The sequence below is a fragment of the Mauremys mutica genome, chromosome 11, assembly GCF_020497125.1.
Source record: "Mauremys mutica isolate MM-2020 ecotype Southern chromosome 11, ASM2049712v1, whole genome shotgun sequence".
Classification (NCBI taxonomy): Eukaryota; Metazoa; Chordata; order Testudines; family Geoemydidae; genus Mauremys; species Mauremys mutica.
In genome coordinates, this window is record NC_059082.1 from 48,798,746 (window position 1) to 48,820,834 (window position 22,089).

General features: G+C 51.3%; 1 protein-coding gene across 2 annotated transcripts; it reads right to left on the bottom strand.

Moving 5' to 3' along the window:
• Positions 1-5,944: 5,944 nt before the first annotated feature.
• Positions 5,945-21,019, bottom strand: LOC123344099. 2 transcript variants are annotated; one of them, XM_044979890.1, is made up of 8 exons: positions 20,965-21,019; positions 15,260-15,327; positions 13,116-13,206; positions 10,961-11,098; positions 9,590-10,287; positions 7,809-7,899; positions 7,541-7,687; positions 5,945-7,373 (listed from the first exon to the last, which is right to left on the bottom strand). In XM_044979890.1, exons 4-8 carry the CDS (start codon positions 11,025-11,027, stop codon positions 7,159-7,161), a joined length of 1,218 nt encoding a protein of 405 aa, XP_044835825.1. In that variant the 5' UTR covers positions 11,028-11,098; positions 13,116-13,206; positions 15,260-15,327; positions 20,965-21,019; the 3' UTR covers positions 5,945-7,158. The 2 variants fall into 2 exon arrangements, with proteins under 2 accessions (XP_044835825.1, XP_044835824.1); XM_044979889.1 differs by lacking the exon at positions 20,965-21,019 and adding an exon at positions 17,973-18,093.
• Positions 21,020-22,089: the final 1,070 nt, after the last annotated feature.

Consider the following 22,089-nt stretch of genomic DNA (forward strand, 5'->3'; position numbering starts at 1 on the left):
ATGCTTGAGGTTCCTGGGATATATGGCCTCCTATACCTACGTGGTGCAAAATGCGCAGCTCAGACTGTGGCCTCTCCAAGCATGGCTGGCATTGGTATGTATACCAGGCTGTAACCTGTTGGACAAGGTGGTCACTCTTCCCTCGGCAATAACGCTCACTCTTCAGTGGTGGCTGGACCAGGCCCGCCCCTTCAGTGACACTGGTAACTGATGCCTCGGACATGGGATGGGGAGTTCACTTAGGGCCCCTCAGGATGCCAGAGGAATTAGCTCCCAGACATTGATTTGTAGGGCTAAGAGTGGTGAGCCTAGCCTGTTAGGTGCTCTGTCACAACCTACATGGCAAATGCATGTCAGTCCTCAGACAACACGACCGTGATGTTTTAAATAAACAAAGGGGGGCTTGCTCCTCTCCCCTGTGCCAGGAAGTGCTGATTCTATGGGGGTACTGCATAGTTCACTCCATTCACCTGGAAGCCTCCTATCTACCAGATACTCAGAACGGGGTGGTGGAGCACCTGAGCAGATCCTTCACCAATCACCACAAGTGCTCCATCCAACCAGACATCTTGAATGGAGTTTTCCAGAGTGGGGGTTTCCCTAGGTGGACCTGTTTGTGACCAGGTTCAATAGGAAATGTCCCCAGTTTTGCTTGTACCTAGGAAACAACCCGAGCTCACGCTCAGATACCTTTCTCCTTCCCTGGGGAGGGAGGTTTCTCTACACATTTTCTCTCTCCCCCCCCCGCCCCACTCATCCACAGGGTCTTGCTCAAGGTAAGGAGAGACAAGGCACACATAATCCTTATAGCACCAGCATGGCTGCGCCAGCATTGTTTCACAACCTTGCTGGCCCTCTTGATAGACATGCCATTCAGCCTTCCGGGTTAACAAGCCCACAGGTAAAAGGAAGTGAGTGGGCACCTGACCAAAAGAGCCAATGGGAGGGCTAAAACTTTTTAAAATTTGGGGAAAAAGAACTTCCCTTTGTCTGTGTGTTGTGGTTCTACGGGAAAGAGGAGAACAGGGAGCAGGTATGCTGTGAGAAGCTTAAGCCGGATATGAAAACCATCAGATCATACCTAGAGATGGCTTATTTGAAACCCCCAGATATACAAGTAAATTAGGGAATGTCTAGAAAGACGCAATTAGGTTTATTTCTGTTTATTTCTTATTGGCTTGTGGACTCATCTGTGCTAACCCCAAATGCTTTTTGTTTTCCTTGTAACCTTTAAGCTGGACCTCAACAGTTATTCTTGATGTTTAAATTTTGTAAGTGGGTTTTTTAAATCTAGCAAAAGCCTAAATTCCAGATGTATTTTCTTTCTTTTTGTTTTTAATAAAAATTACCTTTTTAAAGAACAGTAGGAGGTTCACGTGCCCTTCTACCACGTCTCTGGATCGACCTTTGATCAGCCAGTTGTCCAGGTAAAGGTGGACCTGGACTCCTTGCCTGCTGAGAAAGGCCGTCACCACTGCTATGCACTTCATGAATACTCATGGGGCAGCTGATGGGCTGAAAGGTAGCACCGTGAACTGACAGCGTTTGTGGTCTACCACAAACCTAAGGTATTTTACATAGCCATCTTCCCAAGGCACAGAAGAGTACACATCCTTCAAATTGAGGGCGGCAGAGCAGTCCCCTGGATCTAAGGAAGGGATAATCGAGGCCAGGGAGACCATATGGAACTTCAGCCTCTTCATGAACTTGTTGAGGTTCCACAGGTCTAGGATGGGTCTGAGAATCCTGTTGGCCTTAGGGATCAGGACGCAGAGTGAATAGAACCCTTTGCCTCTTAACTCCAAAGGAGCCTCCTCCACAGCTCCCACCCTCAGGAGCCACTGTACCTCCTGGGCTAGAAGCCTCTCATGAGAAGGGTCCCTGAAGAGGGAATGGGAGTGAGAATAGGAAGGAGGGGAGGAAATGAACTGCAGGGTATATCCCACTTCCACCATGCAGAGTACCCAGCAATCCGAAGTGAACAGCCACAACTAGGGAACCCAGTGGGGGATGGGTATACAGGTACTCGTACCCCTTTGGGGGCACAAAGTACTTCCATTCCACCTGCAAAGCCTTGATGAGCTGTAGAATGGCCCAGTTTAAAGGCAGGGCCACTCTAGCTGGACCTGAGTGTGCCAGTATGTCTACCAGGGCCAGGGCTGACTCCTCTCTCTCTCTTCTGCTTGTACATTCAGGCTTTGAGCCACCCGACGCAAGAGCTCCTGATGGGTCTTGTAATAATCTTGTGTGGGTGTTATGGACATGCCCGACACTTCCTCATCAGGGGAAGACAATGAGGAGGCTTGTACTGTCATCTGGGCTTTCACGTCTTCCGTTGCTGGTCAGTCCCCTGCAGAGGTATCCTGGGTCTCATCCACTTCTGCACCCCTCTCTGAAGGGGAAGGTGGAGGTACTCTTGCCTCCAAGGGTGGCGAGTAGGACCGACACATGTGGGAGGCTCGGTAGGATTATGCTGCCCACGAAGTCCACATTGGCCACTGTAGTGGCCTCTGCCACTGGACAGGTGGCTACGTTGTCTGTCTCAATCCCTAGGTCATTGGCACAGGATGCATATGGTCTGGCTCAATGTCTGCTCCATTGCAAGGTATAGGACCTTGCCATCAACTTGGAGCTCAAGGACCCACTTCTGGGTGACCGTGCTGTGCAGTGGTATCCCGAGAGGAGCGGTGCCTTGATGATGATTTGTTCCAGGAATATGACTGGTGCCTCAATGTGGGATGGTGCCGGGGTCGTGTCCGGTGTTGGGATTCCAATCAGTGCTGGGATTGCGAGAGGTGCCAGGACTGTGACCAGTGAGGAGTGGAGCCTCTACAGAATGAGTGAGATACCAGGCAGCGTCTCACTGTCATTGAAGGCTTGCCCAAGACAGGCACTTGCATCCATGGGACAATTCTTGTGGAACCAGACCTACCTCTGATGGGCCTTGGCTCAGAGAAGGTGCTGGAAGGGACTGAAAGCCTTTTGCTGCCTCATATGCCTCTGGCATAGTTGGCATGGCCAGGGCTGAGTCATCTCTATGGCTCACCCTAGTTGGGGAGTCCATGCTCACTGGACTCAATGGGTCCCTTCCCGGGGCCAGAGTCAATGGCGCAGGCTGGTTGCCACCAGTGTGAGAGTAGCCCGGCACAGGTCTCACTCTGTCTGCAGCTTTTCTGAAAGAGGATCGTCCCCGGTCCAACTTCTTTGTCCTTTTGTTCAGCACTGTTGGTGATGGGCATGAGGATCCGCTGGCAGAGCAAGAGAACAAGAGCATTCCAGCAACTGTCACAAACAGAAAGAAGGAACTGAGGAGGCAGCAGGTTGGCAGGTGCCTATATACCGTGCCATGAAGGTGCCACTCCAGGGGCCACCAGAGTTGACCCGACATACCAATAGGGGGGAAAACTTCCGGGGATGGTGCACGCACCCTATATTGGAATGGACATGAGCAAGCACTCAAAACCCCCCCTCAGATTTAGCTATCAAACTCCAACAAGCGTCCACTGAGTCTGAGCAAAGTGAGATTTATCAAAGGTTTATAACTTGGCCAAATTTTGTCAGATATTCACAGGGATGGCAAAACACACATTCCTGATACACGCTCCTTCCCCATTCCCAATGAAATTTCAAGTCCCTGCTCCACAACATGGGGGCACTAGAACTTCTCAATGAAATGGTTGTAAGATTTTCCTTTTTCCAGCACAAGCAAATAGTGTATTTTCCCCTAACCTCATTCTTAGAAATGGCCACTCACTTTTAACTAAAACTTTAAAAAAAAAAAAAAAAAAAAGTTACAGCCTGAGGCAAACAGCTGGCATGGAAAATTTCTGCCCAAATAGCTGGAAATTTGGCAATGTTATGAGTAAGGCTAAGATTTTGTCATTGATATTTTTAGTAAAATTCACGGACAGGTCACGGGCAATAAAGAAAAATTCACAGAAGCCAATGACCTGTTCCTGACTTTTACTAAAAAGTATCCATGATAAAATGGGAAGGGGCTGGGCAGCTGTGGGGTGGCTAGGAGCTCAGGGGCCCCCCACCACCTGTGGGGGCTCAGAGCTCCAGGGTTTCCCTGCCCCTGCAGTGGCAGGGAGCTGCACGGATTCTCCTGTCCCCTCATGATGGGGGCCGGGGAGCTCCATGAGTCCCCCTGCCCCATTGCAGCTGGCAGGAAGCTGTGGGGATCCCTCTGCCACCAGGTGGCTGGGGAGCTGCAGTGGTTCCCCATGACACCTGTAGCAGCTGGGAACTTCGGGGTACCCCTCCCCCACCCACAGTGGCCAGGAGCTGCGGCGGGGGCTTTGGGGAAGCGGTTGGAATGAGGGTGGAGAAGGAGAGGGAAGATGCAGGGCAGGGCAGATGTTAGCTGGATCAGCAAAACATAACCCACTTCTGGCCCTGCTGCTGCCAGTTCCCACACACATGCTCTGGGGAGAAGGGCAGGCAGGCACTCGGAGCTGCTGTTTAAGGCAGTGTTTACAGTCATTCTCGCTTTGGGGGTGGGGATGTCTGTTGTGTGCATTGCAATGAGCTGTTTACACATTTATCTGAAGTTTACCCAAGTCAAACTGCCCAAGCTTGACAAACAGCCTTGCAGCTCCTCACTCCCAACCAAGCCATTGAGTCTGCTCTTCCTGCATCCCCAATCCCACCTCCAGCTATACCCTGACTCACACCAACCCTCGGCCAGCCCCTTCACCACTCTTCAAATCTCCCCTCCCTCAAGGGAGGGCCAAACACACCCGCCATTGAAATCCATCCCCATTGATCACATGCACAGTGTGAAAAGCTGGGGGAAAACGGGAGCTAGGAAAGCAGCAGCAGCCAGTCACTACTTTTCCTTTAACACTGGGAGGGAGGGAAAGGGAAGGTGAATCAGAGAGAAGTACCACAAGGGAAGGGGAAGGTGGGGGGAGGGGAGGGAACAGGGATCTTGGATTTTCCAGTTTACAAAATCCAAGCCTGTTCCCCGCATCTCTCACCCTCAACAATGCCTGGGTGGGAAAGAAATCCCCGATCCTCCTAGGGGACACGGACACTTCAACACTGGTGCTGAGTAAACTCGCTCAATAGAGGCCTACAACTCCCAGCATGCTCTACTCCACCTTGCACCAAGCTGCCGCCTTAGAGAGGGAGCAAGGCATGCTGTGAGTAGTTGGGAAGAATGTTTGTTAAAAGTGGCAACTTATTTTGCATGAACAGTTACTTTAAAAAGTTCCTGCCATTACAGCTATGTTGATAGACTGTTAGTGTCGATCATCATCAGTGTTACTGACCACATAAGGAATAGTTACAGGTTTAATATTTTATTAAACCCTCCCTTCGCATTACAGTTTTAAAAAGTTAGTACATTGACTTAATAGCATACTATATTACTCTTCATTTTTACTATACTTTTGTATCGTTGTATGAAAAGGTTTCAGTGATGTGGCCCTTGGGCCAATGTACTAGTCCTCATGTGGCCCTTGTGGTGATTTGAGTTTGAGATCCCTGCTTTAGGAGTTGGAGCACTTCAATTTTGCACAATTCACTTGTAGAGGCAGCCTACACACCAGGAAGCAACACAGGCAGTACGAGCTGAAAGTTCCCCAGTAAGGAAATGAGTGGGGTGTTACAGCAGAAGGCTGGTTAGATCATTATAAGAAAACCAGAACAAACTCCTACTTTCGGTGTAACTCAGCCAGCACTATAAAACCAGACTATCTAGTCAGTTTGTGCTACAAGACTTTCATTAACACTCAGTCAAGTACAAAAGCAACTCCTTTGTGAGATGTACTACCATGCCGAGCCAACTGCACAAGCCACAAAAGGCCCAGCAATGCAAGGCTACAAAGAATCAAAGCAAAGGGTGGAAGGTATCCAAGAGACACTCATAATTTACTAGGATAGTCACATAGGGTAGGTCCCATATTATTAAAAAGAGTGACAAGGAAAGTCCCCCAGATTCCAAATAATAATTTTTTTTTTAATTAAAAGCCACTGTGTCTTTGCTATGAAACAACATTTTTGTGGAACCCACAGCATCTGGTTTGTGCTGTTTCAACCAAAAAACAGTCAAGAGATACATTAACAACTGATAATGGTCCAGAGATGCTTCAAGCATGAGAAAGCAACAAGGGTGGAGTTAAAAACTGCTGTAAGCTTGCTTCTTATACAGCAGTTATTTATTAACCAGTGTTCAACAAGTCTTTGAAGTAGGCAAGCAGTATCCTCATTTTACAGCTGGAATGACTCGCTCAGGGTCACACGTGCGTCTGTGGAAGAGCCCATTCTTGTGATCAGTCCACTTTCCAACTTACAAAGGTAAAGTATTGGTGCTTGGAACTGTAATGTACCCCTTTACTGAACAGCTGCATTCTGGATCCTCCCATGCTGAAGCACAGGGAAAGGAACATGGCTTTATAGAACAGCTTTACAGAGGTCTGAAGCACAGACCCGTGAATGCCCACAGAATGGCTCTCCCAAGTTTTGGAAGAAGTTTTCATATCCCCTGCCACCTTTGGAGAGAGCAGGATTTTATGGTAAACTGCTATATTAATTCCAGGCTCTTTGGAAGCAAGGGAAAAAAAAAAAAAAAAGGAGTCAACATTTGCCTAATGGAGATCACAAAACTAGCGAGAATAAAAGACTGCCATAATTATACAGCAATGGGAAAAATTATTGTAGTGTCTTTGTAAACTGCATCAAAATGCTAGAACTTTGGGAGTGATGCCGCTTTTTCATGTTTAATACAAAAACCTTTGATACTCACAAGGAGTTTCAATCCTACTTCATCACTCTGTTCCATACAGCCAGCATGAGAGCTGCACTTCGCATACAACAGAAGAATTGCCTTCAAAGTGCTAAGCTTCTCTTCACCTTTACTTATCCCTTCTCTGATCATATCTCTTCTCCTTATCAGATTTGTTTCCAAGCAAAGGTGTGTATGAGGAAAGGAGTCCAGCCCGCAGACTGAGCCTGGGGAGTATGCATTATAGATAGAGCTGTTACATACACTTGATCTAAGGCACTTAGTGTCTTTCCACTATGAACCTATGCATGTTTCCCACAACATGATCCTTTTACCCTGCTCAGCATTCTTCTACCCCCTAAGATTATACAGATTTTGGCAACATTTTCAGCCATTAAACAAAAACAATAAATGTCCAAGGGACTTTCCTAAAAAAAGTTAAAGCGGAACTCCTCTTGGGAAGTTGGGAACACGAATGAATTTGTGCCAGAGGCCTGGGGTGACTCTGGATGGCTGGAAAGATGAGAAGGGGATCCTGCAGAACTTGGGCTTTTCCTGGACGCCTCTGAACACTTCCGGAAGACCTGGCTGCTCTTTCTGCGGGCATTCTCCCTCACCTCCATGACCTGAGCAGACTTTGCAGCTTACAGAGGGGAAGACAAAGACAGAAAGAAAAACCATTAAGGCTTCTCATGCACCAGAATTCCATTCTCTAGGGCTACATGGATAATGGAGGGATTAGTATTCCTGCTCCCTTTTTTCAGGCATGGTTTCCCATCCTGATCCCTCATATAAGTCTGCTTCTCATACCTGCCTGCATGAGCTTCAGCTGTTTCTGTCTCTCCTCCTCCATCTTCTTCCTGTAATCTCCAAACATGGCTCGCATGACCTGACGCTTCTTTGCCAGCACGGCCTTGTCACTGCGTAGTGTCTTGATGGCATGCAGAGCTTCTTCAGCTGAATCATTGGAAAGGAGAGACATGCAAACACAGAATATAAATCTTTCCGTTTGCTCTTTCCCTGCACCACTGCTTCTGCCTCCCTTCCCTTCTAACAAGACACTCTCTGGCATACTCACCCTGTTTTGGAGTGGATTTGTGTGTCTTCAGGCCAAGTTCCAGCTGTTCCACACACCACTCCACTTCCCTCCACAGCTGTTTATCTGACTGCTACATAAAACAGAACACAGCAAGGGGAGGAAACTAAATTGTCCAAAAACTAAAACAGCATCTGTTAGTCAGCAAGGAAAATCAAGGATCTACAGATTTAGGAGTTGCATGTTCATGTTGTCACTCCCTCAGAGCTGGCTTCTCTTCATATTCTTGATGCCATTTTATGATCAGCACCTTCCACCTGATGATCTCAAGCCTTTGCACAAACAGTACTGAAGCCTCCCAACACCTGTATGTGGAAGGTTTGCTTGCCTATGCTTGTCCAACATTATGGGAGCCTTTGGTCTGACAGCAGTTATACAAACATAAAATAAGTCATTTTCCAGCGGGGAAAACTAAGGAAGAGAGAGGTGAAGTGACCTTCACAAGTTGCAGTGAGTGAGTGACAAAATCCAGAAGAGAAGAGAATCTGGTGTCCTGTCTCCCATTCCCCTGCCTTCCCAGGGATGTGTAAGTTAGCTAGTTAATGTCTGTGAAAATGGAAGGAGCTATCTAAGCACTAAGTGTAATCCAGCTTAGCCAACGGACTGGACACTGGCAGAGGGAGTAGCAGAGTTGCCTCCTAGAATTGAAGTAGCAATGTTGTAACTGTTACACATTCATGAGAACCCCCAAGCTCTTATCACCTCTATGTTCCAGCTACTTAACCACAACTTCTTTCCAACAGGCTTTCAGTCTCCTTCCAAGCCTCTTATGTCATGGTTACCTAGGAAAGCTACCCCCAGTGCCTTATATACAGTGCCCACCTGAGGTATGGACGCCTCAGGAGATAGATAAAGGGCTGTGGGGCTTTTCACCTCAGGCTGGTCTGGTCTAGGGTAGTAGTTGCTGAGATTCATCTTCTGAGGTGAGTTTGTGGGTCTCAGTCCAGTTCCTAATGGACAGCTGTTCACACCGCACAAACCACTGCAGTTGTCTGTCTCAGAGAGGCCAATAACAGAATGGCCAGAGACTGAACCCCCGCCCCTCCCCCAACACACACACTCTTGGAGGGGAAGCTCTCAAGGTCAGGGTTGAGGCACAGCAGCTGGATGGTGGAGGAAGCTCTTATGGCTGCTTACTGTGTTGCAGCCTTCACATTCCAGTGTTGCTGGTCTGGGACCATTCAGGAGACTTAAATTCACTGACATTTTAAAGAAAAACATAACAGAGACTATAGACTTCAGTGCAGCATTAGCAGATGGTAAGGTGTACTTTAATGATCCCTTAATACATGACTCAGAGCAGTTGGTGCCTTCAACCTCTTTCCGTGCCATTATAAACCTAGAGACAGGAGGTCTTCAGAGCCAGGAAAAGAGCCCAGCAACAGTCTTGATCTTGGCCAAGTCAGTTAACCTCTCTGCATCTCAATTTCACCATTTGCACAATGGGGATAATACCTACCAGTCAGAGATGCTGCAAGGTCTAAATCATTACATGCCTGCAAAGTGCTTGCAGACTCTCAGACACAGTTCTAGGGAAGGACAAAGTAACATCAACTTGAGCCACCTAGTCCACCCCCACTTATTTGGTTTCTGGTCACAGTGAAACCCTAATGGGATAAGCAGCAATAAATGGCTATCCATTTCCAGCCTGTGCTACTGCACAGATTTAGAAACCTCACACATACATTAACTTTCCCTTCCAAGGAAACTATGGAGCCTTAACAGTGAGGTTATGTTTATTAGCCAGAAATTAATTCACATACCTGTGTGGTCTTGTCCTGGAGGGACAAATCTGTGTCTTCACACCTACTGGCTCCCACCTTCACCTTCTTGCTGACCTCAGCTTCCGCCATCTCCTTCTTACTATTTGATGATTTCTTTTTCTTCTTCTTCTTGGGTGCTCCAGCTGCTGCTGTCTTCTCTGTCTTAACCTCATCTTCAGCGGCAATCTCTGGTTTTGGGGTCTCTAAAATGAGAGCCTCTCTCCCTAATCCTCCACCCACACAGCCCACAACCTCAGGCATGTTAGCCTCCAACAGGGTTGAATGAGTCATTAGTCCTGCAGATGACAAGCCATCTGATGTCACATTTTCTGCTATACTCTCCGCTCTTTGGCCTGTAACAACAGATGGCATCAGGGGGCCATCTTTATCTGGGATGACAAAATTGAAAGCAAACTTGGGCTGTTGTCCAGGGGTGGAAAAGTTCAACACTCCACTCAAATCTTCTAGTTCTGAGGGCCTCTGTTCAGAGCCACCTACCCCCTGGGCCTCTTCCATAGTTCCATTGGTTGCTTGTGGATCCATCTCAGGAAGTGCAAAGCTGAATCGGAAGCTATTATCAGATGGTGTGAACCAATTTGTTGTTGACTCGGAGGTCTGTCCAGATCGCTTCCTATACACCACGCTCCCTGAAGCCTGCACATTCCCTTGCTGTATTTGTGCTTTCCCAGGTTTCATGGCTAGAGGAAAGAGGAAGATTTGTGTTTCTATTAATTCTCTGATTTACCACCATGTTGGCGCCACATTTAGAACAATTCACTTCTATAAGGGATACCCAACCCATGTGTATGCAGAATGCTATTGTATTTTGGTACCAGCAAGGTATTGTGGGCAAAATACCAAGTGCAGCATTTCCATATGGGACTGCCTGACATGCAGAGGGAATGGAGGACTCGCTTCTATTTATTCAGGCTTTGTGCACCACCATCACACCAATCTCACACACACAGATCCAGAATGGATTCTTGGAGGAGTTCCATCTTCTGCTATTTCATCCTGCTTAGTGCCATGTTAGGCCTTACTCTAGCTGTCACTAGTAGAGCTTCCAAAACTATGAAACTTCTCATTAACACTGGACCCCACCCCACAACGATGCCATGAAGTTCAGACAGATACAGCCTTTACTTCACCCTCAAAATCCCCTTCAGCCCTGGGATTAGATATGCTTAAAAGCCCTTCGATTTTAATGGCTTCTGGCTGGCCCCTTAAAGAACAGGATGAGGGAAAGAAGGTTTATTTCTCATGGGAATGGCTGAGCAAGAAGCCTCAAGAAAGGCCATTTGCTAACACCTGGACACCACATCAGAGGAAAACAAATGGTTCCGTAGACTCCAGGGATGGCCCCAGCCTCACCTGCTTTCTCTGTCCTCTTCTGCTCCTCGGCCATCTTCAGTCGGTAATCCCCAAACACGCGGTTCATCACCTGCCGCTTCTTCACAAAGGCAGCCTTGCGGGAGCGCAGGACTTTGAGGATGTGCTGTGTCTCCTCTGCTGCATTTGAGAAACCAACCGACACAAAGACAAGAAATGGGATCACAGGGAGTCCTACGAACCATAGTCAGGGAGGGAAACAATGGTGCATCTTCCCTCTGCCAGGTACTCGGATCAGAGAAAAGTCTCAAAGCGGCAGTACTACAGATATGTCCCAATCGCTATTCTTTGACTGCATGGGGACTGGAATGGCTACTGGTTGGGACACTGGATATTTACACCACATACAGAATTAGTCCCTTATCAATGGTTCAGAGATAGGGATTTCTACAAATGGGTGCAACACCATGTAATGCTTTTCGGGGGAGCACTCTTATGTACTTTGTGGAAGTTGGGAAAAGCACAGACATCTTAGTCTTCCAGGAAGAGCAAGAGTCAGACTAACTCTTCTATTTAATAATGTGAGACTTTAATACAGAGCCTGGATGAGTGGAAAAAACTGAGAAGTTATTTTGACCTTGTGTTAGATAAGAATGGAATGCAGACTGTAGCAGAAAATTGCTGAGAAAAGTAAGATATCAGGAAGGAATATGTATAAACAAGATGTGGTTGTTGATCATTATTGTCTGTAACAAAAAGGTATAAATGCTTGCCTTAAGTATTTATCTGACAGAGACCTGCCTTGGGAGGGGGAATCCCTGACCGTGTGCACTCTCCTGTGCATATTGCAATTGCTCATAATAAAGCTGCCTCTGGCATGTTGCTTTAAACTCAGAGTGAGGACTTTGTTTTCCTCCATAGCTTATTATTATTGCATACATCTTTCTATAGTATTATTGCATACATCTTTCTATAGTACCTGTCCCCATAGTAGGTGGGCATTGAACAGAGCAGCAGTTCTCAAACTTCACTGCATCGTGCCCCCCTTCTGACAACAAAAGTTACTTTACGACCTCAGGAGGGGGACCAAAGCCTGAGCCCGCTCAAGCCCCATCGCACCGGGCAGGGGGGCCAAAGCTGAAGCTTAGCGGCTTCAGCCCCAGGCAGGGGGCCTGTAACCTGAGTCCTGCTGCCCAGGGCTGAAGCCCTGGGACTTTGGCTTCAGCCCTGGGTAGTGGGGCCCGGGCTTCAGCCCTGGACCCAAGCAAGTCTAAGCCAGCCCTGGCGACTTCATTCAAAGGGGGTTGGGACCCACTTTGGGGTCCCAACCCCCAGTTTGAAAACTGCTGGACTGCAGGATGCTTGTATGACCAATAGCATATGAAACAATGCTCTAATATATAAATGATCAAATCTCATGCTTCTGCATAAACCAATGGCTGCAATGTTCAGTAAGGAATTTTGTATCCTCATGTGCACCATGACATAATCAGCCAGATGCCTTACAAGGGAAGTTTCACTTTCCTTTGGACCTCTAAGTAGTGGTCACTGCTGGAGGCATGATACTGGGCCTGGTGGATCAACAGGTATGAACTCTTAAAACGTTCCTGAATATACCTGAAGCCAGTATTTTAATGGGCAGTAAAGTTTCTCTTTTAAGTGATTTCATCTTTTTCCAGGGACAATGAGGAACATGCTTAAAAAAATAAAGCTACAAGCATTAAAGAGGCATCTCTATTGATACTATGCAGCAGCAGTCACTTGAGATTGTGGGATTATACCACAGATAAAGTATCAGATACAGAATGTGAGTAATCAAAGCACTGAGGGGGGGTGAAACCACCTTCTGAGCTGCAAAGCACTGTAGGAAGCCTGAATTAGCTAAGCAACATGTAAGTGGAAGGGCACAACTAAGGGGAAGAAAGGAATGAGGCATATGGGCTAAAAGGAAAATGAGGAGAGAAGAAAAAATGCATAAGGAAGGAGACAGTCCAGGTCACAGGATTAAGAGCGGATAGGCAGATGGAGTTCAAAGTAGAACAGATGTTAAATAAGTACAAAATGTTTCATTACATTTTACATTTAGAATGAATTCCAATTATAATTCAATAGACAGAGAAATTAGAAAGGCTTCTGGGTTAACTGAACCAGCACTGAGCTTAGATTTTAACCAGAAATCTTGGGGGAGGCAACATACCTTGTTTTGGGGTTGGGTTGAGACGAAGGAGGCCTGTTTCCAGCTGCAAAATACACTACTCCAGCTCATCTTGGAACGTTCCTTGGGGAGTCTGGGATATTGGGAAGTGCACAGATGAGACAACGTTTATTTTTAAAGTGTGGATGTGTACATATACCAACCCCACACCCTTGTAGCTGACACCAAAAAAAGGTTGTTCTAAAATTCTCTGGCCTGAGCTATGATAAGATGATCACAATGGTCACTTTTGGCCTTAAATTCTATGAATGTTGCACATCAGCTGCAAAGCAATGAAGAATAAAAGTACTATGGGCCCTGTATTAATCCAGGCTCAGAGTGAGAGTGGTGGTGGTTTTATGGTTAAATTGTTAAAAGCCTATTGAATGAAGCCCCTGTATCATAGAAATTAGTGACAGAAAAGATGTGTACATTGTCTGTCATCCTGTCCATTTCTATGCGGTCAGGATTTTCCCTACAGGATTTTTCTAGTTTGATGCAGTGTCTAATTTAAAGGTCCTATGTGATGGATTCCCACCAATCCTCTTTGCAAAACAGTCTCCAGTCTAATAGATGTCTCGGTCAGGAAATTATCTCCCTTCTATAACTTATACCCCATCCCCAACCACTCTCTCTTGGTTGCATTAAATAACTTGTATCTATGTTACAATGGAAAGAGCAAAGTGTATCAATCAAAATCAAACAGATAATTAAATATATTTGAACATACATAATTGAGTTACATTGAACAAACAGAAGACTCACTAAACCCAAAAGATTAGAGCTAAGATTTTCAAAACTGACTAATAATTTTTGGGGGCCCAACTTGAGATACCTCAACGGGGCGTGAATGCAAGATGCCAGGTGCTCATCATTTTCAGAAAATCAGGCTTCTTTGAGATGTCTCAAGTTGGGCTCCCAAAATCACTAGTCAGTTTTTAAAACTTTGACCTGGATTCTTTTTCATTATTACTACAAATGTGGTAGACTTTAGGATTGATTGACCATAGATGATTTCCAAGACTACTTCTACTCCTCAAGAATATACCATAGGAAAAAGTTAAAATGAAAATAGTTTGTGTAGGTTTAAAGATGACAAGTTTAAAGATGAGTTAGAAATTGGTCCCTTTTTAATTTTTTGAAAAATTAAAATTAGGGTTTCATTTTGCAATCGCATATATTTGGGGATTTTTTACCTGAATGTATACTGTTGGCAAAGTGCTGTACTCTGAACAATATGTTCCATTGCATTTATCACTACAAAAATATGAAAGCTTAAAAAAAGACATTACAAATATTAACAGATGGACACAGGGCCGCCCAGAGGATTCCGGGGGCCCGGGGCCTTCGGCGGCGGGGGGCCCTTCCGTTCCGGGACCCGCCGCCAAAGTGCCCCGAAGACCCGCGGCGGGAGCCCCCCGCCGCCGAATTACCACCGAAGCGGGACCCGCCGCCGAAGCGCAGCCCGGTCTTCAGCGGTAATTCGGTGGCGGGGGGGGTCCCCGCCGCGGGCCTTCGGGGCACTTCGGCGGCGGGTCCCGGAACAGAAGGGGCCCCCCGCCGCCGAAGACCGGGCTGTGCTTCGGCGGCGGCGGCGGGTCCCGCTTCCCCCTCCCCCCGCCTCAGCCTCAGCCTCTTACCCGAGCGCGTCTCCGGCGGGGCCTGAGCTCCGTCCCGCTCAGAGCCGCATGGTGAGGAGGCGGGGCTGTGAGCTCCACGCCGAGCCGAGGCAGCTGCCCCGCCCCCTCCCCACGCCGCTCTGAGCGGGGCGGGGCTCAGGCCCCGTTGGAGCTCCCAGCCCCGCCCCCTCACCATGCGGCTCTGAGCGGGGCGGGGCTCAGGGGCTCGGCTGGAGACTCGGCGCTTGATGCGCTGAGGCTCCAGGAGAGGGGCGGAGGCGGGAGCCTCCGCTCTTCTCTTGGGGGCCCCTGCGGAGCCCGGGGCCCGGGGCAAATTGCCCCCTTTGCCCCCCCCTCTGGGCGGCCCTGGATGGACATATGGTCAGCCTGTTGATATGTGGAGAATTGCAGGGAGCTCTCTGCACGGGGCAGCAGGAAGACGCCTTGAAAGATCAGGAGAGGTGGCAGTTTTAATTGTATCAATCAACTTGAGTGCAGAAGGCAGAGAAGAGCACACTGAGTTTTTACCTCTTCCATTAGGAAAGCTGGCGTTGCTGATGAGCAGCTCTGGAATCCTCTTACATCGCTCCTGTTACCTAGAATCACAAGACAGTAAGTGAGCTTTTGCTTCCTTTATATCATAGGAAGGAATGAAGAAATCCAGAGGCAGCAGGAGGCGATGATGGAAGCACCCCTCAGAGTACTTCAAAGTAACATTTCAGGAGTGGGAAAGAAGTAAAACCTTTCTATCTAGCTGCTTGTTTCAGAAAGCTCCCTATTGTGGAGGATTTCTAAGGGTGGGAGGCAAGAATGGAATCAAAACTAAGATGGCTACTTTCAATTGGTGCTCCATCCCTGACAGACTCCAACTTCTTCAGCAACCAATCACTGATGTCATTATGGGAGGCTGCAGAATGCAAAGTGATTGTTTTTGTCTTTTAATGATTGGCTGCGCACCTAACGTGGCCAACCAGACATTTAGCAGCCAGAGCTGCCAGTGTCCCTTTTTGACCGGATGTTCCGGTCAAAAACCGGACACCTGGCAACCGTATGCTCACGACTGAGGGTAAAGGCCCAACAGAATAAAGGATGCTGCCAGTGACTATTGACCCAAGCCACCATCATGATTTAATTATGTCTAGTGCAATAATGTGTCCTACCAAACTCTAAGAGCTTGCACATTTCTTTATTAACAGATCCCACTGGAGCCACTGTCACAGAGTGTGAGGGAGTCAGGGCCCTGCACCCCCCACTTCTTGTGTCACGGAGTGTGGGGGACACAAAGCCCTACACCCCCGGCTTCCTGCGATTCACCATGACTCTCAGCCAGCCAGTAAAGCAGAAGGTTTATTTAGATGACAGGAACACAGTCCAAGGTCTTGCAGACACGGACAACAGGATCCTCCCCAATTAGGTCCATCCTGGGGTCCCAGGGGCAACACAGCCCCATTGGGTAATCAGAGCCCCGTTTGCGCTTCCCTCCATTCCCCAGCCACCTCCTGAAAAACTCCCTCTCTCCCACCAGCATCTCCTCTCCCACCCTTTGTTCAGCTTCCAGGGCAGAGGTGTCACCTGGCCTCTAACACCTTCCTGGGTTCTCATGTTACATGCTCAGGTATCTTTCCTCAAGGCCAGTCTCCCATCCCCCAATGCAGATCAGGGGCGGCTCTACCTTTTTGGCCGCCCCAAGCAGTCATGCGCGGGAGGCGCCCCGGAGCCGCGGGAGCAGCGGACCTCCAGCGGGCATGACTGCGGAGGGTCCGCTGGTCGCGCGGCTCGGCTGGACCTCCCGCAGCTGCGGACGGTTCGCAGGTCCGGCAGCTCTGCTTGAGCTGCCGCAGGCATGACTGCGGGAGGTCCAGCCGAGCCGCGGGACCAGCGAACCGTCCGCAGTCATGCCTGCGGGAGGTCCACTGGAGCCGCGGGACGAGCGCCCCCTCCGCAGTCATGCCTGCGGCAGGTCCGGTCGTCCCGGGGCTCCGGTGGACCTCCCGCAGGCATGACTGCGGCAGGTCCGCCGGCCCAGCCTGCCGCCCCCCCGGGAAAGGGCCGCCCCACGCGCATGCTTGCCGCGCTGGGGTCTGGAGCCGGCCCTGATGCAGATCGTCCTCCCAGGCCAACAATCCCCACTCAGCATTCAAAGACCACATTAAGAACAGTCCCAGTTCATCACATCTTGCAATTCACCGTGACTCTCAGCCAGCCAGTAAAACAGAAGGTGTATTAGACAACAGGAACACAGTCCAAATCAGAGCTTGTAGGTACAGATCACAGAACCCCCTCAGTCAGGTCCATCTGGGGGACGGGGAGCTTAGACCCCAGCCCAGAGGCTCCCTCCATTTCCCCAGTCAACTCCCAACTGAAACCCACTCCAGCAGTCTTACCCAGCCTTCCCCGCCAGCTCCTCCTCCAGCCTTTGTCCAGTTTCCCAGGCAAAGGTGTCACCTGGCCCCAACCCCCCTCCTGGGCACAGGTATCTCCCTCAAGTGAAGTCACACCCTGATATCCCCATCACCAGTGCAGACAGTCCCAGTAAACCTTCCATGCAACATTCCCAGGTCAATCTGCCGCACTCCCTACTCTGTCACAGCCATATCCACAAAACGACCACCCAGCCCTCCACAAATTCAGTACCCCACTTCTCCTCCCCAATCATTCATGCCCCATTCAACCTACTCAGGGTGAGTCCGGGAAGTAGATAAGCTTTGTTCTGATCAACAAATCAGGGCTCTGGGGAGCAGGGGGAAGAGAGTAGAGTTCCCAACCAAGGAATCCTTACTGAATGCACCCCCCCCCTGCAATGGGGCTACAACTGAGTACTGATCAAGTGTGCAAAGTGCTATACAGTAAAGGGTCAACAGCCCACAGCCCAGTTGGCAGAGCTGGGTACTGAGACCCCTTGGTCTGTTTAGTGACGCAAGAGATGAACCAGTACCACTGTCAGACTGGTGATGGCTGTCAAAGCTGTAACCTACTCCCTGCCAGCCTCAGCCCCCATGAGCACCAGGACAGCCCCTCCCCCCAGCTCTGCAGACAGACACCCTGGGGGGGCGGGGAGGGAGTTCGGCACCGGGACAGCTCTCCCCGCTCCGCAGACAGACAGCCGCGTGGGGGAGGGCTCAGCACCAGGGCAGCCCCCCCCCCCAGTTCTGCAGACAGACACGGGCGGGGGCTCAGCACCGGAACAGCCCCTCCCCCCAGCTCTGCAGACAGATCCCCCGAGGCCGCCTCTGCGCCCCACCTGTCGATGGCGTGGGGGAGGGGTGGTCCGTCCCGACCTTCTTCCCCCACCACGCTCCTTTCCCGCAGGCTCCGCTCTGCTAGAAATGTGCTGCTTAAGGTGTATTGAGCATGCTCAGTTCATCTTCTGAGGCCACCGCCCTTCGCTCTGCCCTTATACCGGTAGGATTCTGCTGACTGCTTTTGACAGGAGTTAAAAAGTACTATTGGGTTATCCGGGAGAGGGGGCGGGCGGAAGCCCGCCCCATCCTAACGGATCCCCCCCCAGCCTAAGGGGAGGATCCACAGGGCCACGGAAACCCACTAAGTGCGGGGGACAACTAATAAAAGAACAGGGACAGGAGTGAGGTCAAAGGGTCATAAGGAGGGAGCCTGATGGGGACACCGAGCAGAGAACCCCGGACAGCGCCCACTGCTCCTCGAAGGCATCAAGGGAGCCAGCGGACGCCGCCCAGAGGAACTCCGCCCGGAGACGTGAGCGGACGAGGGACCGGAAACAGGCCCCACAGTCGCAGGAGTCCCCGTCGGCCAACCTCCTCTCCCTGGTCGCGTGGATGGCCTTTTTAGCCAGGGCGAGGAGGAGGTTGACCAGGAGGTCCCGCGACTTTGTGGGGCCACGGATAGGGAGTGCATGGATAAGGAGGTGAGGGGAAAAGTGCAGCCAGAAACGTAACAGAATGTCGGTGAGGAGCCGGTATAGGGGCTGCAACCTGGCGCACTCTAGGTAAACATGCGCCAGGGTCTCCCTCACGCCGCAGAAGGGGCAGGTGTCCGGGACGGGGGTGAACCGCGCCAAGTACACGCCCGTGCTCACGGCCCCGTGAAGGAGCCGCCAGCTGATATCCCCGGCGGGCCTCGGGACCAGGGTGGAGTACAGGCTGGCCCACCGGGGCTCCTCACCCTCCACAGGTGGCAAGAGGTCCCGCCACTTGGTGTCGGGGCGGGACACGAGGGTGAGGAAGTGAACGGTATGGAGCACGAGCGCGTAGAGTTGTTTCCTTGGCGCGGTTTGGAAACGGACCGGCTGCAGATCGTGCAGCCGGCTGGCAGAGAAGGGGCAGGGGGGCCGGTCGGGTCCACGGGGCAGGGGCCCGATGAAGAGGTCCGGAGGGCTCGGGGTGGGGGGTGGGCGGGGCGTGCCCTCACGCAGGACCCGGTCGAGGTAAGCCCGAGCAGCGGGCGGCAAAGCGGCCTTCACCTCCTGTAGTACGCGCTGGGGAGTACAAGGTCTGGAGAGCCCCATCCGCCGAGCGAGCGTCAGGGGATCCAGCCAGTCTCCCCGGTCGTAGTCCAGGAGGTCTCCGACCCTGGTGGCATCTGCCAGGACCAACCTCTGGCGCACCGCGGGGGACTCCGCCACCTGCACACGGAGCTGAGGGTTGTGTAGCAGGGGCTCCACGAGGAGGTCTGCCCCCTCGGTGGCCGCCACGGACCTGGTCGCAGAGAACAGCTTCCAGGTCCGGAGGAGGTCCTGGTAGAAGACCGGCAGCCCGGAGAGGTCTCGCGGAAGGCCCCTCGGGTCGAGATAAAGGAGCTGCCGGTCGTATCGGAGCCCTCGGAAGCGGCGCAGGAAGGCGTGCGCCAGGGCTCTCCATGCCGGACTACCCGCACCATAAAGGAGCCTCTGCAGTGCCTGGAGGCGGAAGACGTGGACCTGAGTGCGGAGGCACTTCAGGCCCTGCCCTCCCTCCTCCAGGGGCAGGTGGAGTACCCCTGCAGGGACCCAGTGCAGTCCTGGCCAAAAGAACTCCAGCACCACCCGCCGGAGGTTGGTCAGGAACACCGGGGCCGGGACCAGGGTGTTGAGCCGGTACCAGAGCATGGACAGGACCAGTTGATTGAGCACCAGTGCCCTCCCTCGGAGGGAAAGGCACCGGAGGAGTCCTGTCAATTTCCGGAGCCGCTCCGCCACCCTGCCCTGCAAACCTCGCCAGTTCTCCGGCAGAGAGGGCTGCGTGGCAGAAAGGTAAACGCCAAGATAGAGCAGCGGACCCATGCTCCACCGGATGGCCTGAAGCGCGGGTGGGAGGGAGCTCGCCTGCCACCCGTCCCCGACCACCAGCTCTTGACCCAGTTGACCCGGGCGGAGGAGGCCGCCGAGTACACGGCTTGGCAGGCCTCCACCCGCGCCAAGTCGCCCGGGTCCTGGACCACGAGGAGCACATCGTCGGCGTACGCCGACAGGACCAGCCGCAGCTCCGGCTCCCGAAGCACCAACCCCGTCAACCTCCTGCGGAGGAGACAGAGGAAGGGCTCGATCACCAGTGCAGACAGTCCCAGTAAACCTTCCATGCAACATTCCCAGGTCAATCTGCCGCACTCCCTACTCTGTCACAGCCATATCCACAAAACGACCACCCAGCCCTCCACAAATTCAGTACCCCACTTCTCCTCCCCAATCATTCATGCCCCATTCAACCTACTCAGGGTGAGTCCGGGAAGTAGATAAGCTTTGTTCTGATCAACAAATCTGGGCTCTGGGGAGAAGGGGGAAGAGAGTAGAGTTCACAACCAAGGAATCCTTACTGAATGCACCCCCCCCCCCCCTGCAATGGGGCTACAACTGAGTACTGATCAAGTGTGCAAAGTGCTATACAGTAAAGGGTCAACAGCCCACAGCCCAGTTGGCAGAGCTGGGTACTGAGACCCCTTGGTCTGTTTAGTGACGCAAGAGATGAACCAGTACCACTGTCAGACTGGTGATGGCTGTCAAAGCTGTAACCTACTCCCTGCCAGCCTCAGCCCCCATGAGCACCAGGACAGCCCCTCCCCCCAGCTCTGCAGACAGACACCCTGGGGGGGCGGGGAGGGAGTTCGGCACCGGGAGAGCTCTCCCCGCTCCGCAGACAGACAGCCGCGTGGGGGAGGGCTCAGCACCAGGGCAGCCCCCCCCCCGCAATTCTGCAGACAGACACGGGCGGGGGCTCAGCACCGGAACAGCCCCTCCCCCCAGCTCTGCAGACAGATCCCCCGAGGCCGCCTCTGCGCCCCACCTGTCGATGGCGTGGGGGAGGGGTGGTCCGTCCCGACCTTCTTCCCCCACCACGCTCCTTTCCCGCAGGCTCCGCTCTGCTAGAAATGTGCTGCTTAAGGTGTATTGAGCATGCTCAGTTCATCTTCTGAGGCCACCGCCCTTCGCTCTGCCCTTATACCGGTAGGATTCTGCTGACTGCTTTTGACAGGAGTTAAAAAGTGGCAAAGCGGCCGAATCGGAGCAGGGGGTGGAAATTTACTGGTCTGGGGGGAGTCAAGCAGCTGGAGGCAGCAGTGGGAAAGGGGCTAAAGGGAAAACAGGGGTGAGGCGGCGGAGTTAAGCCCAGGCGTGAGGCACTGGCAGAGAGTAAAACCCAGCACAGGCAGGGACACAGGGGATAACAGTTACCCCAGTGGCACGGAGACACCACTGCTTTGCAAAATAGTTTGTTGGGAGGGGGGCGAGAGGCTTTTTTATTTGAGCAAAGTGTCTTTTTGGTATGTTCACACGAACTGAGCATGCTCAGTAACATCTGCTGAAGCCATTTCCCTTCACCCTGCCCTTATTAGTAAAAAATCTGCTGACTGCTATTTACAGGCGTTAAAAAGGGGCAAAGGGGGCGAATCGAGCAGGGGGTGGAAATTGACTGGTCGGGGGGGTCAAGCAGCTGGAGGCAGGCTTAGGACAGGGGCTAAAGGGCAAAATCAGGGGTGGGGGGAGGAGCTGGAGTTAAGCTCGGGGTGAGGAGCTGGCAGAGGGCAAAACTCAGCACAGTCAGGGGCACAGGGGTAACAGTTACCCCAGTGTGACTGAGACACCAGTGTTTGCAAAAATGGGTGGGGGGCAGAGGGGCTTATTTCCCCTCTCACAGACAGCACCTCTCAGCATCAGCTTCCCAGGCTGGGCTCTTAAAGGCACAGGCACCCAATGCCTAGTCAATGCATCTCCTCTTTGTCTGATCTAACCTACTGAGGCTATGTCTACACTACAAATTTCAAAGCGCTGTTGCGGGTGCCAGTGCTGCTGGTAATCCACTTCGACGAGGGGATTAGCTCCAAGCACTGGGAACCGAGCCTGTCCACACTAGCGCTTTAAAGCACTCAAACTTGCTGCATTTGGGGGCTCTGTGTGTGTGATTTTTCAC

What these genes read in the sequence shown, in the direction of transcription:
- LOC123344099 (XM_044979890.1), bottom strand. Translation starts at nt 11,027, where the DNA reads ATGAACCGCGTGTTTGGGGATTACCGACTGAAGATGGCCGAGGAGCAG. An exon ending in TCCAGGACAAGACCACACAG is followed by an intron (nt 7,900 to 9,589) that starts GTATGTGAATTA and finishes TGTTTTATGTAG; the next exon opens with CAGTCAGATAAACAGCTGTG. An exon ending in GCTGAAGCTCATGCAGGCAG is followed by an intron (nt 7,374 to 7,540) that starts GTATGAGAAGCA and finishes CCCCTCTGTAAG; the next exon opens with CTGCAAAGTCTGCTCAGGTC.